The sequence below is a fragment of the Canis aureus genome, chromosome 6 (genome assembly GCF_053574225.1).
Source record: "Canis aureus isolate CA01 chromosome 6, VMU_Caureus_v.1.0, whole genome shotgun sequence".
NCBI classification, from domain to species: Eukaryota; Metazoa; Chordata; class Mammalia; order Carnivora; family Canidae; genus Canis; species Canis aureus.
In genome coordinates this window covers 4473546-4491467 of record NC_135616.1, presented here as the reverse complement: position 1 = coordinate 4491467, position 17922 = coordinate 4473546, and the positions used below count along the sequence as shown (strand labels likewise).

At 39.8% G+C, this 17922-nt stretch overlaps 1 protein-coding gene across 5 annotated transcripts in view; it reads right to left on the bottom strand.

The window, feature by feature from the left end:
* Positions 1–17922, bottom strand: part of PIEZO2 (piezo type mechanosensitive ion channel component 2) — a 442052-nt gene that overhangs the window by 4764 nt on the left and 419366 nt on the right. For all 5 annotated transcript variants that reach the window (XM_077899942.1, XM_077899943.1, XM_077899939.1 and 2 more), the window contains 10 exons: positions 17562–17694; positions 16709–16856; positions 16397–16611; positions 10987–11145; positions 9084–9231; positions 5534–5722; positions 5138–5230; positions 3652–3824; positions 1683–1811; positions 409–488 (listed from right to left, as the gene is read on the bottom strand). In XM_077899942.1, coding sequence (XP_077756068.1) covers positions 409–488; positions 1683–1811; positions 3652–3824; positions 5138–5230; positions 5534–5722; positions 9084–9231; positions 10987–11145; positions 16397–16611; positions 16709–16856; positions 17562–17694 — 1467 coding nt within the window. The remainder of the gene's footprint in view (positions 1–408; positions 489–1682; positions 1812–3651; positions 3825–5137; positions 5231–5533; positions 5723–9083; positions 9232–10986; positions 11146–16396; positions 16612–16708; positions 16857–17561; positions 17695–17922) is intronic.

Sequence of the window (17922 nt, the reverse complement as noted above, 5' to 3'; positions counted from 1 at the left end):
TTGGAGGCTAGCACGGATACTTGACCACCCTTGAATTGAATCAAGTACATTCCCTGCTCCATTTTTATTGTTCTTATTGTAGGGCCATCATATTTAACATTGCATGAAACCATTTTCTGCCCAAGATATGGATATTAATAGAAATAAGTAAACAGACTGATTAATCAGTAACCTAAGCTGCTAAATGTGGATTTGAGCCAATCATGTTCTAGAGTGATGAACACAATGAAGAATATGGCTTCTGGTGATGGACTGGTTTCTTCTAGCTGTCACCACAGCTGGGAGTCTTAGGCTTCCTGTAAGCTGTGTCTCACAGGGAAAGGACACTGGAAAGCAGCTCAGGAAAGGCTGAAAATGCAAACTGCAGGCATTGAACAAAGTTCTGAAACAATTCCTTCTCATTCTTACCAGACAAAAGTTGCTTTATAGGTTTTGAGTTCGAATCGCTAGGTGCTTTCACATAATATGGGTAGATCTTTTCTATAGTCCTGTATGTTAAGAAAAAAAAAGGGGGGGGGAAGTAGTTAAGTTTTAGTTGTTTTGTCCACATAAAATAGATTTTTTTTGTTGTGAACTTTGACCTCATATCAAACAAATAATGGTGAGTCTCTGTACATCTACACAATGTGATGTCATCACAGTTTATGGGTTCCATTATAATCAGAAATCTCTGAAGCCAAACAAATCACCAGGTTCTCTTCAAATAATCACGCAAACTCTGTACATGAGCTAGTTAATGGCTTAAAAGCTGCTACAGAGAGTTTCCATGTCTGGGACTGTTTCTGAGGCAAGGGGCTGTCTTTCCTGCTAGGATCAATGTCTATGCTCTGTGTAAATATATAATTATATCTATAATCAAGTGGACTTCATGAATCCATTGAGTGACAAGAGTGAGTCTCAAGGAGAGGACTGGTGGCCTGAACCTAATCCCCCTTCTGCCAAGGACAAATGGAGTGACCTGCTCACATCCTTCTAGACTTGCTCTCTCAAGGGAAAATGATGGGGGAGGATGTGACAATCTTTGAGGTTCCTTCAACTTTAGTGATTAAAAAAGGCTGTTTTAGGGAACACGTGTGAGGACTTCAGCATGGTGGCTCTTATACTCAATGCATTAGTCGGGCCAGGGCTAACTGGAGGTCAGAACCAGGCACTGGCCGGTGAATGTCTGGAATACTTCATTTAGCAATTTTGTACCAATAGCATTTCTTCTACTAGTTCTCATATTAGAATCTAAACATCACATCTTGGATTTGTTTGAAGTGAAGTACTTACTTATATGTCAGGATAATATATTAAGATAAGTTTTTTTTCCCCAAGTTTCCTTTTACCCCTTGTCTTCCCCATATCCCCCATCCACTAGCCAGGCATTCAATGACCCCAGGCCAGGAATAATAGTAGAAGAGGGGTCTCCCAGAGACTTTCCTTGGCTTTTGGTGATTATGGTCAGATAAGAGCAAGCTTTGCTACCCAGAGACAAGATCAGTACTTCCAGGGCAAAGTGGGAATGGGAAAGGAGGGAAACAGAGCTGCTTTAATGCAACACAAGTCCTCCAAGTAGAGATTTACTTGAGTTACTGAAGAATGAAGAAAGGTGAATTTCCTGCATATGTGAATTTGCAGATGGAGATTTTGTACCAGATATATCCATCTAATAAAGCTAATTTACAGGAGCAATCACTTACACTGGTGTTCTTGAACTTTCTGTGTTGTTGCCGGCTATCATTTTAGCTATATTCTTACGTGTATTATTTTTAAGAAGAAAAGAAAGCTTATCGGTTGCAATTTCTGCTTTTGCACCCAGACTCATGTTTCTGTGAAGAAAGATAAAAGGGCTCAATGTCAGTGATTATTCAGAAGTCTGGAAGAGAGATTCAAAAACTCACTTGACTGTTCATTTTATTAATCTCACCAAGTCTTCATTGGGTCCAAACTGTCAACCCCAACCTTTTCTGTCCACCTCACCTTTACGTTCAGCTTCTTAGACAAGCAAGTTAGTAAACCCCAGGGAGGCCACAATCACCTTTAAAACAGATGGCAGGTGAGGAGGCAGTCTGCTGACTCAAAGAGAAACTGTCTTGATGCTCTTACATGAATTTCTGCAACACTCTTTGTATTAACCCAATGAAATTAGTCTCTGTGGTGACTCATAAAATCCATGTTTTTAAAAGAATGTTCAATCAAAGTTTGATCTTTACTATGGTTTATTTTTGGTAGCTCTTCAAAGGAAAGGCTATAAAATAAATTTTTGGCAGTCCAGAATTCCATGCGAGGAACTTGGGATATAAATTCTAAGAGAGAAAATAAGATGAAGAAAGGCTTTCTTTCAATTCTGTATGGCCCCCTTTGAAATCTTTCTTTACCATTTCCTTGGAAATTCATTTTAGGTTGGAGAAGACTTCTTAGGTACCTATCATGATTCTTAATTTCATCCTAGAATCCAGGAATCATGCACCCAAATGAACTATCACTTGACTGTCCAAATAAGATTGCATAGAATCCTGGATCACAAGACTGTGATAACAAACAAACAAACAAACAAACAAAAACTAAGCCTTTGAACTAATGTACTGTGTCAAAATTTCCCAAATGCTTCACCAACACTTTAGAGTTTTGAATGCAAGAACTTTTCCTAAAACATGCCATTAGGAATGGATAAGGAAGATGTGTGTGTATACACACACAATGGAATATTATTCGGCCACCAAAAAGAATGAAATCTTGCCATTTGCAAAGACATGGATGGAGCTAGAGAGTATTATGTAAAGCAAAATAAGTCAGCCAGAGAAAGACAAATACCAGATGATTTCACTTATCTGTGGAATTTAAGAAACAAATGAGCAAAGGGGGACAAAAGAGAGAAGGAGGCAAACCAGGAAATAGACTCTTTACTATAAAGAGTGAACTGATGGTTACCAGAGGGGAGGTGGGTGGGGGGATGGATGAAATGGTGATGGAGATTAAGGAGCGCACTTGTCATGATGAGCATTGCATGATGTATGCAAGTGCTGAATCACCATTTCATACACTCAGAACTAGTATCACTCTGTATGTTAACTAACTGGAATTTAAATAAAAACTTGAAAAAATGAAAAAAGCAAAGTAGCGGCTGCATGCTGGCTACTGGCTCAGGTTAGGAGGAATCTTTCTTGGCTCTCCCTCTCCTGGGACTGCTGGGCTGCTCTCACACCTCACGCTTGGAGAAAAGATCTGTCAGGGCTTCCTGACATTGGGGGGATACAAATGAGAATTTAGGTTCTTAAGGCTGCCTGTTCTTTATTACTAAGACCAAACCTCACCCCTTCAGGGAAATCTTACAACCATCCAGACTATTTCATTTTGTAAGTCATTACCCTTTTCCTTTTCACTTTACCTCTCTCTCTTGTTCACAGAACTCATTGACAGCCTCTCTTTAAAGAGAAGTTAGTAGGAAAAAGGAAAATGATGAAGTTCTTATTTTTTGTCAAAGATTCCCAGGCAGATCATTATTTAATAAACACAAATGTTAGCTGTAGCATCGAATGAATGTTCCCAAGTGTAATGTCCACTAAAATCCACATCAATGGAATTTTTCTTTCCTTCTATCCTCCCACCCCCACCCCGAGTTTAGATTGGGGGGAAAAGGGAAATCATACATGGAAAGACAGTAACTACCTCTGAATACTCCATGAAAAAACAACAGAGAAGCTACTATTGGGGTCCATGAGTTCGTGTATCATTTTCTGCTTACTGGGAGGGCTGATGGTCCACAAAGAATTTGAGTTTCCTTCCAGTTCTGCTACTGTTATGTCTTCTTTTTCATAATTTTCCAGAAATTGCATAGCACCCTGTATGTGCACAAATACACATGTATAAATAGATCATACACATGGTCTGACTACATAAAGAGGATTTCTGCCTATGGAAGGACAGTTTCTACAGTGAACGGTCTTGGTGTTGTGTGGCACTATTTTGTTCCCCTCTGAGCAGGGATGGGCAGCCCTAGTCACATGGAGCAAGGGTGATGCTGCCTGACCAGTACAGCTATGGATTCATTCCAATTAATCAATAAATAAAAAGCAAATGATCTAGTGTCATTATTCCTCCCCACTAAGAAGGAAATTTATCAACTCTTGGAGTGTTCCCTCTAGAGAGACAGTCAAATTTAATCCACCCACAATATCCTTGTCCTACCTCCCAGCTGCACATCCCTCAAGATGAGTTTGGGCAGTGTGCATTACAGGCTGATAATTTTATAAAAGATATAAGCATCTGTTTGCCTAGTAATTTTCTTTAAATAAGAAAGTACTATTTGTAAAGCAAATTTTAATTGAGAAAAATCAACTTATTATATTATTATAAGTTTGTAATGTAGAGAAAAAAATACATTAGCCACAACTTTGCCACCAGAACATTATCACTGTTACATGCATTAGGAAATGTGTATTTTATTTTTTCAATCATTTAAAAAATAATAGCATACATTCTTATTCATTTATGTTTTATCTTCAGAAATGTTCATGCCATGCACAGTCTTCGTAATGATGATTTGCATGACAAAAGAAGTTGCTTGGAAAATATTTAGACGACATGGCACATTAATAAAATGGAAAGTGGTAGCCCCCTTGTCCCATGCCAACCACCCTAGGAAAGCCCATGCCTATCAGATTCACTCAATACATTTGCCATAATTTATTCAACCAGTTTCTATTTATCAAGCCCCTCAGTTACTCCCAACTTTTATCAATACAGAGAATGCTATCACAAGCAGGTTATCTGCATAGAGCTTTTCCAGTATTTTGAATTATCCCCTTAAGATAGATTCTCAGAGTAGTCCTACCCATCAAAGGGATCAATATCTACCACAATTAAGAACATTTAGAAATATACAAGAGGATTCACATTCGTTGAGCTTACTTTACATTAAAATATCCTGAATTAAAATTTTGCTTATTGATACTTATATCCAACAATACAGACATAATGTATTATCAGATTATCAAAGTGGCCAGTGGCCAGAAATCTGCCGTGAACAACTGGTAATCCCTGAAAAGTCCTTCCCACCACCAGAGGCCACGGCAGAACTGGGAATAAAATGACAAGCAGTAAGTTCACCTAGGTGAAGGGTCTTCACAGAGATCTACTGCATGCATTTACTTACAGTGTCCCTAGAGAAAGCTTTCATAAATTTATTAAACCTTGTCTGATCCATAACTTTCAACTGGCTTTGCTGGGCACTCATTGTGAAAATAGGCTGGAAAACAAAGAAACAGTGCTGTCAACACTCGGAGGTGCGTCTCTGCATCCTGGGTTAAAAGAGAGATATTTACACAGTATATCACCCACTGAGTACCTGATGGCAGCTGGCCTCAGAGATCTCTTTTTGAAGTGATTACTCCAGTGCCCCAAACCAGAACAGAACTATCCTTTCACTGTCTCCTGTGCCTTAGTTCATACATCATATATCTGCTGACCGGTTAAAATGCAGGGACGAATCTGGCCCACAGAGCTAACTAAGCATCCTTAGCTGATGACTGGCTAGGCACACAGCAGTTACCTGGTACCCTCCCAGGGTAATTGTGACTGAGACGTCCAGGGGCTGGTTGATGACCCCTGCCACAGATTTGATCAAGGACATGAAGAGAAGGGGAAACCACACAATGCAGATGAGCAGAACGATGATCATGCCTCCCATGCCGTACTTCACCACTTTCTTCTTCTTCTGCCCCCGAGGCTGTGGGTATCTCTGCAACAGAGGAGGCACACAGGGTTCAGGCTTCCGGCCACCAGAATGAGGCAGGGGAAGGATGCACACTCTTCCCACAGGACCTGATTGGGGCCTGATTTCTGCTCTGTCCACTCTGAAGTGGGGAGAGCAACCTGGTCCCCACTCTACAAAGTTAAGTAGTGATGTGAAGCTGTAATGAGCTCCCAACATGTCCTCACAGTGGTATCAAGGGACCAATGGGACCTGAGAGACCTTCTCCTTGAAATTGCTGTGTGAGGGGGCACCTGGATGGTTCAGTCAGTTAAACATTTGCCATCGGCTCACATCATGATCCCAGCATCCTGGGATTGAGCCCCTGCATCAGGCTCCCTGCTCAGTGGGGAGCCTGCTTCTCACTCTCTCTTTGCCCCTCCCCCTGCTCATGCTTGAACTCCCTCTCTCTCAAATAAATAAAATCTTTTAAAAAAAGGACCGAGGGGCCTGTGTTTGTGGGCATTCATATGCCAACACTCCAGCTTTCAGGAAATTGTTCTGGCTTCATAAAGTGTATTCATATAGCCCCCGGAGCACAGCATATTCGACTCCAGATAATCCCCAAGAAAAGTTACTGTTAAAAGAAGCTTACTCTTCTGCTTCACACTAGACAAGAGATTGTCCCTGATAACGTTTCAGTCTCTGGTGGGACAGAATTCACTTGGACCGTCTTGACACTTAGGTCCCTGACACCTAAGCTCCTCAGGAAGCTCTACCACGTGGGATTTAAAAGGCTAATACTCTGAAATATCCACTGACTTAGCAAAAGATAGAAGTATATATTTAAGTAGAGGTGATACATTAAAAAGAGGCTTCTAATTTCTTGAAGATAAAATAACAACAATAATTGTGAACCTTTCATTGGGCAGGAACGCCTAGGGTTCTAGGGCAGAGTGAGACGGGCCTTCACAAGGAGGATGGGCAGTGGGTGTGAGCTTCTTGCTACGGCATTAAAAAGATTGTAACAGGGATCCCTGGGTGGCGCAGCGGTTTGGCGCCTGCCTTTGGCCCAGGGCACGATCCTGGAGACCCGGGATCGAGTCCCACATCGGGCTTCCGGTGCATGGAGCCTGCTTCTCCCTCTGCCTGTGTCTCTGCCTCTCTCTCTCTCTATGTGACTATCATAAATAAATAAAATTAAAAAAAAAAAAAAAAGGTTGTAACATGTTGGCTCTAAGGCAGTGAAAAGCTTGTAAGAGCCAACGGATGGGGCAGATGCAGCTGCCCGCATGAAAGGTGGCCCTGTATCACTGTGGGACAGTAATGTGAGCTCTGACTCAGAAACCCCCTCGTATAAGAGCTCCCCATCCATTCATCCAGAAGAAACAGCATCTCACAGTTTGCGATGGCCCTGCGGACAGGCTCTGGGTCATCTTAGGATGCCGTCCTTCCCTCTTGCTAGTCAACAGACAACCTCATCTATTTCATGGAGAAGCCAGTCTATGTGGTGTGTGTGTTCACTGCCCATCGTTCTCCAGCTTCCTCTTTCTCACAGCTAACTTGTTCACCCAGGCCCCTGATTCTATGCTTTCCAGGCCCCCACCCGGACCTTCTTCCTTTGGCTCTGCTGGTAAGGACTTTTGCTTTTCCTTTTCCTAGTATTCTTTTCCTTAACACCCAGAGAGGTTCAGATCCTCTCCGTTCTGAAATTATCCTCTCAACTGGCCTCTCTCTTGAATTGACTCTCTCTCTGGCCTTTCTCTTACCTGTGCTTGGTCCCTCTGAAATGGCAGCCACCAGATGACCCTGGGCAAGGCTGTCCAGTGAAGTTTAGCCCAAATTGCCCACCCACAGAATTGGGAGCAAAGAAAATGTTATTTTTAAACAACTAAGTTTGGGGAGCCTGGGTGGTCCAGTTGGTTAATCTGACTCTTGGGGGATCCCTGGGTGGCACAGCGGTTTAGCGCCTGCCTTTGGCCCAGGGCGCGATCCTGGAGACCCGGGATCGAATCCCACGTCGGGCTCCCTGTGCATGGAGCCTGCTTCTCCCTCTGCCTGTGTCTCTGCCTCTCTCTCTCTCTCTCTCTCAATGTGACTATCATAAATAAATAAATAAAAAATTTATTATAAAAAAAGAATCTGACTCTTGGTTTCAGCTCAGGTCATGATCTCAGGGTTGTGAGATCAAACACTGCGTTGGACTCTGTGCTGAGAATGGTGCCTGAGTGGGATTCTCTCTTTCCTTCACTCTCTTTCCCTCCCGGCTCTATCTATCTGTCTGTCTGTCTCTCTCTCTCTCTCTCTCTCTCTCTCTCTCTCTATCTCACTAAGTTTCAGGTAGTTTGATCACAGCAATAGACAACTGATACGGTGACTGTTGAATGAATAGCTCCCAGAGCTGGAGGTGGACCCACGCTTCCTGGCACAAATGTTCAAGGATGTGAGTACATGTCACTGTGTGTACATGGACACCTCTTGAGGCAGCCAAGCTATGATGGGGTAGCCTCAATTGCAAGAAAGTTCTTCATATGTCATTGAAACTTACCAGAACTTTTGCCCAACTGTCTTAATTCTGCTATCTTGAGTCTTAAAAATTAATTCAGACATTTCCTCTATTTCCCAATATTTCAAATAGTTAGAAATGGCTATTGTTTTTGCCTCCTTCCATATTTTTCTACTTCAGACAGAACAATTTGTTATGATTTCCAGACCCTTTGTCACCAAGATTGGTACCTTCAAAGTCCCTCTGGTAGAACAGCTCTCATGTTTTGGCATTTTAACAGCTTTTTACTCCTTAAAAATCAAGACAAGCTCTATGGTTTTAAGTTTCCTACCAGCCCTATCGCCTTCACAAACCCCATAAACACAGATGTTAAACTTTGGAAAAAATCCAACAAATAACAGTAATTCTATCCATATTTCAATCTTAATATTCAATCTAACAGGATAAGCAAATATTTGTACTTCAATTTCCTTTACACAAAGAAGTTATATCGTCCCATTGCTCATCAAAGGGTGAGTCAGAGGGTGATCCTGAGTCCAAGCCACCTGACCCCACATTCTCCACCACCCCACGTTCTCTTCTGTTCCCAAATGAACCATTTAAGAATTATTGGGTCACAAAGCAATATATCATTTCTTCTTTTAAAAATAACTACAGTATACTTTGCCAAAATGGGAACACATCTGGATGCTGTTGCTGACTGAGGCAGTAGTGAGTCCAAAATCCCCAAGTCCACGGGTGGAAACCAATGGAACATTCATAGAACCTCCCAGTTTTTTGCCCCCTGCCTCCATTTATTTGGCCACAAAACTTACAGTTTCACATTAATCTCATAACCAGCTTGGATAGAAGGGAAACCAAAAGATTATATCTTTTCTTTCCTTCTTTTTTTTTTTTCCTTACTTTTTCGGACTCACGCCAACACTTCAGGATGAATATGTGAGCATAGATGTCCTCAACACAGATCCAGCTGGAGAGGCTCAAGGTTGTGTCTGTCCACACCCAGTCCATCACAGCCCTCAACTCAGTCAGAAAGGGAACGAGGCGGAACCTGCCAGAAACCGCATCTTGTTAGACAAGATTGTGAGGTGACCCTCTTCACTCTCCCAACCCCAGGAGCTCATTTAGTTTCTTATTGTTTCAGTCCTTGTGACTCAGGGAACATTCTCAGGGAGACTCTTATGGGAAAATGCAACTTGGAGTTACAATCTCTTCCTATCATGAATCAATGTATAAATTAGTATTGCCCATTCCTTTTTCCATTTTTTTTCCTTTTTGCTGGTGGTCATAAATTAGGATTTCCTTTTTAAGTAAGTTTGAAGATGTCCTCTCCACTTTCTCTTACCAAAGCTTTGTAGTTTTCATTGTCCAAATCTTTCTTTGGTTAAAGTTATGTCTAAGTAGTTCATTGCTTTTCATGCTGCCATGAATGGGATGATTTTATTTGTTTCCATGATGTTTTGCTTTTAGCCTATGGAAACACCACTGATTTCTGCATATTGATTTTACAACCTGCCACTTTACATTGAATTCATTGATTACTTCCAACAGTTTTCAGGTTGAGTCTTTAGGATTTTCTATACCTTAAGATTTTATCTTCTGAAAAAAAAAAAAAAACCGCAAACAAAAACAAAAAGCAAAAACCAAAAAAAAAAAAAAAAACAAACCCAACAACCATAATTTTACTATTTTAAGCATTTGCTTATGAAAATCTGTTGGCTAGAGGATTATAGAATATTGGGGTTTTGCTGTTGAATGAACTAGGAAAAGCTATATACCTGGTACGTGAAAGATGAGGGCAAATGAGAGATGTCAGAAGGAGCAAGACATAGCAGAGCCCATACCTTATAGACTCAGGAAATGGATGCCTAAGTTTAATAAAATTCTGGCTTAGCTTCTTGTATTAAGGAATGGGCTGGCCTGGGCTCCTCTTGGGTCTGGGGACTATTCCTCCTTTTTGACTAACACAGCTTCTCTCAGGCTGGAGAACCTGGGTGCACCTCAGGGCCTTCAGAGCAGCTTGGGTTACCACTCAGAAATTCTCCCCTAGGCCACTCAGCTCTGCCAAGTGAACACTAATTCCACCCCTGGAAGAAATATCAGGCCATACATAGAACAATACTAAATGACTCACTGAGCATGCTCAACACCTCTTCTGTGAATAAGTTACCCATCCCTAAATCTAGTACAACCAAGGAGCCAGCAGTGCTGTGAGCAGCCCGGCCTTTTATGCTGTGGTATAATTTCCAAGGGAACAGAGAAGAGACACTACCAAAGAAATCCTCACACAGAAAAGCCAATATATTTCATTTGAGTAGCTAACATTATTAGGAGCAAGTAAGTAATGTGGCGTTTAGGTTGATGTTAGGTGGAATAAATGGCCCTCTCCAATGGAGGAAATCATTGTAAACACAAAATCCTAAAGGTATTTTGAAATAGCCCAGATTCCAAATTTCTGTTCCACTGAGCCCAGAAATATATTAATACCTAAGGATCATGTATCCCTATTTTTCATTCTGAAATATTACCATAGTAACTATGCAGGATAGGACAATAGAGAATGATGATTCTAGATAATGATTCTAGAACAATATACTGGCAAAGTATGTGGCAACTACCTACTTTCTACACATACAAAGATATTTAAAGAGGCATATCCATCTTTTTCCAGACATCCTAAGAGTTCCATGGCGATCTATATTGCTACATCAATGTTCTGCACCTTCCTGTTTCTTCCCAAGGAACCAAAATGCCTTTCTATTGCCAGTCATTCCTCTGTGACAGTGACAATACAGTCTTTCCTTACCCTTGAAACAAGAAGAGGTTGACATAATTGTAGCTCTTGGTGAGGAAATTTCCTAGAACTCGTGTTGGGTAGCCACAACGGATTTGGTAGGCAGACAATCCGAAGTAAACACATTTCACAAAGTACCAAAGCTGAGCAACCAGGTTCTGGCTGAACTTCCTAAAATGTAAAAAAAAAACAGAAAAGTAAAATATTGGAATATTCTTCTGGCACAAAATGACATCAGTTTAGGATTAAAAAAAAAAAAAAAAGCTTAATTGTCCCTCTGCCACTTAGAGTCAATTCAGTCAATTGTAAGAATCCTCTACATAGATCACCTTAAACACAGAAAAAGTAGGTTAGGAAAATCTAATAATTAAAAACAAATTTATAAATGGTGCCTTCAATGTGTTAGTGCATTATGCAGTTACTTAGTCTATAATTAAACTAATTTATTTTAAAGCAAATCTACGAATTATCATTTTCTCCCAATGTGGAAAATGCTGCTAACATGATCCAAATTAAAGCTCATTAGAAAAAGCATTTTTTTTGTTTACTTTAAATGATCCATAATTTGGAAGATGTAGAAGAGTTTTGAGAAGTGAGTTCCCTCCTCCCCTTGATTTTTTTTTTCTATCTATAAAGATAGGTCATGGATTAACAGTTTCACAACCCAGATTTTGGTTCCAGTTGTGTTAACAAGCTATGGAGTTTGTTCCTCAAGATATCATGCTCAAGACATTCATGTCTTTATTTGAAGATTTTCCCTGCCTTTGAAAAATATATGATTCCATAATCTAACATTCTTTCCTTAATGATGTCTTCAGTAATAGAGATGGTAGTCCTTTCTCCTGGTGAATAATTAATGAAGAGACTCATAGTGCTATACAGTTCATAAATGCTAGCATAAGTTTGAGGGAAAACTTGGTGGAACTATATTTCACACCAGAAAAAAATCTGGAACACATTTTCAAAGGATGGTGAGCCACAGGACCATTTTTAACTTTGTATAAATGCAGAATTCTGTGAGAATCTTAAACATGGTCAACACATTTTTAAAAGGAAATAAACAATAAGACTTTTGACTCAGCAAGACCTAGGTATCATTTTCCCTGGATTTAAAATTAAGAACAATACTTAGTTTCTTATTCATGAAGTGTGTTACTCTTTATGTTTCAGAATTGTCTCTTAATATTTATTTTTGATATTAGAAGAAGTTGTGGTTTTTTTGTTTGTTTGTTTATTGTTTACTGAAAATAGCTATTTAGTTGGCCAGATCTAAGAACCAGCCAGGAACACATGGGCCTTTGTGTCTCAGGGGCATAAGGATCTATGTAGATCTCAATAACCAGAAATCTCAAAAATATTGCTGATTAGTGTCTCTGCTGTAGAGAAACCAGCTTCAGTATTTCGGGTCCTAATAAATTAAATATACTTGACCATCACTTAGCACTTGACAAGTTATTTATAACTATATCAGACATTTTACAGAGAATCCATAGCAACTATTCCTCCTATCCCTTTCTAGGGGCTGTCTCCATTGGTACAGTAGTAGTAAGAATGAGCAGTCTTTTAGCTCTTCAGGGAAATGCCTTTGGATTTTAAAGATAATTTATATAAAAACTGCACAAAGAAAAATTCGACATCTATCAAAATTATAATCAAAGACATAAAACTGTTGTTTTTCTAGCCCTAATTAAAGGAACTACTCATTGTTTGATGACAATTGTTGAATGTTAAGTGTTGAATCACTAAATTGTATACCTGAAACTAATATTACACTCTTTGTTAACTAACTGGAATTTAAATAAAAACATAAAAACATACAAACAAACAAACAAACATTTCCCTTCCTACAACCTTAAAGTGAATCAACTTGGAATAAGTAATAGTTAATCTGCTAATCTGTTAATAGTTAATCTGATTACTTCAGTTCCTGAAGTAATCCTGTGAAATCTAATTAGGGACATTAAGGTTGTCCTATAATGGAAGACCTTTTTCTTTGGTCGTCTCTCCATGTTTTATTACTTGAGGATGGAGTCAGACCTTACTCATGTCTCCGTCCCCCACAGTATCTGCCACACAGTTCTTTGTAGACTATATCAACCACTGAAAGTTTGTGGACTAAATCATATGCATATACACAGAAAAAGCCATTTATCAGGTTAATTATTCAAAATACTGGAGGGTCCTGATGCTCAGTATTATAACCAGTAGCCATAATTTTTCTCTGTAGAGTTTAAAACTCCTAATCTGTTCCTCCCCTTATTCTTTTCCTGTTTTGAAAAGGATTTAGACAATATGATGATTAATGAGTGTTTTATTTTGCACAATAAGGAATTTAAGTTTTCAGGAACAATATCTGAAAGAGAAAAAATGAATTTGGGATGTCAACAAGTAATGGCAGCATGGCTTGAAATGTCATGAAATTATGCTGTCACTGACATGCTGGTAATGAAGACTCAAGGTTCAACAATTCTAACATCTTGAATTAAACATCCAAAAATAAAGATAGGGTTATTGCATTAGGAATGGCCATTTAGGTGGGGCTTAAAAGTGAGATCCAATGAGATAGAAATGATCTCTGAGGCCATTAAAAAAATATTTATAGCAGCTTTATTTGTAATTGCCAAAGAAGTAGAAACAACCCAAATGTCCTTCAACTTTTCTTTTTTTTTTTTTTTTTTTCCTTCAACTTTTCTATGCTTAAACACTCTTTGGTACATTTATACAATAGGATACTACCAACTAACAAAAAATATTTAAGTAGTGACACATGCAACAACATGGATTAATATTAAATACATAATGCCAAGTGAAAAGAGCCAGCCTCAAAAGCCACAGAATGTGTGATTCCATTTATACGACATTCTGGGAAAGGCAAAATAGTAGGAACAGAAAATGGATGTGCCAGGAGCTAGAGGTGAGGGAAAAGGATCCTATAAAGGGCACAGGAAAGTTTTTGGGTGATGGAACTATTCAATATATTTTTAAGTTTTTATCATTTTTTATTTTTTTGTTTTTTCTTTAAAAGATTTAATTTATTTATTTGAGAGAGCAATAATGAGAGCAAGCATTAGCAGAGAGTAGGGGCAGAGGCAGAAGCAGATGCCTGCTGAGGAGGGAGCCCGATGCGAGGCTCAGTCCCAGATCTCAACACTCACTACCATGGGTGTTAAATATGATTTATTTCTGAGTTGATATATAGAGAAATATTTATAGAGAAAAATCACATTTATTCTAAAGACTAATGAATGAGATCTACAATGTTTTCATGAGCAAATTCTAGTATTTTTACAAAAAGTTTGCCTTAATCTGAATTATTTTCTATCAGCCAAGCTATCTTTATTCTCCCCATACACAGTATGGTGTGAAAGACTTACTGGGCTATTGGTGGTCTTCTGGGTAACAATCCTTTCTTTACTTAGTTCTACTTCAGACTCATGGAAAATTATCCTAATTCCATTTTTCCTTTTAAAATATTTGCATTGTCACTAAAATCAAAAGATCAGAGCCTAACCATTTAGGCAAGAGCAGACAGGTAGCTCTAGCATTGTCAGAAGATGTTTGGATATCCTCATTAGAAATGATATTTAAATCAAGTTATGAATCACAAAATGAAAGAAGTTTTCATTACTTTCTAATCACACTTTGTAAAAGCATTTGCCAGCCTGATATTAATGTTATTAATGAAGCTTGGCCAGGAATGGCCCTTGAGGTATGATAAAAGGATCAATTTTATTGTTAAACATGAAGACTTTTAATGATATGTTCAGTTTTTTAAAGATTTTATTTATTTATTCATGAGAGGCATATATATAGAGAGAGGCAGAGACACAGGCAGAGAGAGAGAAGCAGGCTCCATGCAGAGAGCCCGATACGGGACACGATCCTGGGACTCCAGGATCATGCCCTAGGCTGAAGGTAGATGCTCAACTGCTGAGCCACCCAGGCATCTCTAATGATATGTTCATTTAAAAGATCATTCCTATTACATTATATGGGTGCCTCCATGTCCCCAAGTGCTGACCCTTTGCTCACATAATCCCCCATTTATAGTAGTCCTCTCTTGTTTCTCTTCTATCCATTGACCCATTTATTTGTTCATACATTAAGCACCAACTTGGCCTCAAGCAGTGTTTGGGTGGAAGCACCCCAGGAAATCTAAAGAGTGAGGAGGAAGAGTGGTTCGGAGGCAGGACAGAAGAGCAGTGAACAAGGTCCTCTGAGGTGTGGAAGGACACGGTGCCCTTGGGGAACTGAAGAGGGTCAATATAGCTAGAGCTTAGAGTTGCAGGAGACAGACTGAAAGGCAGCAGCCAGCCATGTCCAAGGATGTCACCAGCCCTTTCCTCATGGAACTTTAGGCTGCTCTTTTTAGGTCACCCCACCTCCCACCCCATCTCCAACGCATCTTAACCAGCAGCAGTGGCTATATTGACAACAACAGCATCATGGCGTCATGGGGCCGAATGCTTCCGTCCTCTCCTCTCCTCCCACCAGGCACTTTCCAAACATTGTCACACTAAACAAAACTAGCCTATGTGGCAGACACTACCGTCATCTGCAGCCCACGACCCCTCTATATTTTCTTCTATTAAACGGTCTCCATTTTTTTGCATCCATTTTTCACATGAAATAGCCTGGTATCCTCTCATCCTCTTCATAATCCCGTAAGGCCATGCTCCAGTTCATCTTTGTCTCATTGTAGAGACAATCACAATGGAAGGACCACAGTTTTCTCAGATCACTAAGGCTATCACTCCTTTCATTCTGAAAAACCTATTTCTACAAATACACATGGATACGCAATGAAATGTTTTTGAGGAACCGACTCACATTTTGGATCACACCAAATTTACTATTGATAAAGATCTTTAACTTTTTTATTTTTATTTTTATTTTTTAAGATTATATTTATTTATTCAATATATATATTGAATATATAGAAATATATATAATATTGAATTGAAATAACAAATATAATATAATAAAAATATAATAAATAATATATTGAAAAAATATATATTGAATAAATAAATATAATCTTTATATATATAACCTATCTATATCTATATCTATATCTATCTATCTATCTATCTATCTATATATATATATATAGAGAGAGAGAGAGAGAGAGAGAGAGAAAGAGAGAAGGAGGCAGAGACACAGGCAGAGGGAGAAGCAGGGTCCATGCAGGGAGCCTGATGTGGGACTCGATCCTGAGACTCCAGAATCATGCCCTGGGCCAAAGGCAGGCGCTGAACTGCTGAGCCACCCAGGGATCCCCCTAACTTTTTAAACCCATGGTGCCCTTCTCCCATGCTTCCATCTGTACCTGGTGATTCTGCTGTGGCCGTGCATATGGGACAGTAATCTTCTGGAGCATATTTGCATTAAAGTGGGCACATGTCTCCAGCCTCCAACTTACCTCTCAGTCACACCAGGCAAGATGAAGAACATCCAGAAGTGAATTCCAAACACAAGAATGACCTGAAAAATGACCTTTCCCAGTACAGTCTTCCTGAGGTATAGTGCTCGGTCCACCACCATGGTTCCAAACTGAATGAGGACCATCACCAAAAATGGCCCAGGAACCTGGTCCTCTGACAGGGAAGAGGTGATGTCTGCTGCTGCTGAGTGTTTCTGGGAAGGAAACAATAGGTTCAGGCACGAGTGGCACTTCACAAGATAACATCACTCTTACTCATTGGATGTGCGGTGGCCTCTGCCCCCAACCTACCCCAAAGGCCCAGAAGCCAAAGACGATGATGACAAAGTCAACAGTGTCGGCCAGGAACATGAGCACATACACGTCGGTCACAGCACTATAGTCTGGGTGGATGAGGTCATAGAAGAACTGTCTGATGGGCACATATATTTGCAGAGTCCTGCAAAACAGAGACCCCCAGCACTTGCTTCAGGAGGGGCAAGATGGGAGGAATGATCAGATACTGCCATCATTCCATTCCTCTGCATCCCTCTTTCCAAGTAGGTCACACCTCTCTTGTCAGACTCAGCAGAGTCCAGTAGGGTAGCTCCTGCTCTAACAGAGTGTAGACAAATTCATTGCCAAGGAAGGCACTGTGGCCCTTTTTGCCCATAAGACCACAGGCCTCTTCTCTTGCTTGAAGCATAGCAGAGTGGTCTAAAGTCCCAGAAATGAGAGGTTGGGCAGAATGGGTGAGGAGGGTCAAAGTGTACAAACTTCCAGTTATAAAACAAATTATCCCAGGGATGTAATGCACAGCATGGTAACTGCAGTTAATCCTATACTGTACATTAATCTTATTCTCATTATAAGAAAACAATTTTGTAACTATATGTGGTGACGAATGTTAACTAGACTATTGTGGTGATCATTCCTCAACATATGCATGTATCGAATCATTATGTTATATACCTGAACTTAACCTAATTTTATATGTCAATGATATGGAACAATATGATAATGGGTCATTTTCTTGTACCTTAAGCAGATGATGTTTGCTATATGAGAAGTATCTGCTCTTTGCCCCTGGTTTATATGAAACAACTGATACCAGCTACCTGGTCCTAAAATAAAACACATCACTCAAGTGTCTTCATGCACTCACTTCTTTATGGTAAATGCTTTTGCTTTGATTAAATGTTCTTGAAGCTTTTCCATATAAAGTTCCCTTTTACTTTTCTGCTTGATGCTTAAAACACTGCTTCCTTTTTGGCTGCTGTTTCGGGTGCTTGTGCTGCCTAGAAATAAAAAGAAACCAAGATGTCCTGAGTTACAGTTTGTTGACATAAATACTGCAGAGGCCCCTTGGAACCCCCATGGCAGCGGGATGGCTTGAAATGGTGAGTATACACAGGTGCCTGTAAGGACAGTGACTGAGCATTTGGGATGGCAGTTTCTTTCTTTCTTTCTTTCTTTCTTTCTTTCTTTCTTTCTTTCTTTCTTTCTTTCTCTTTCTTTCTTTCTTT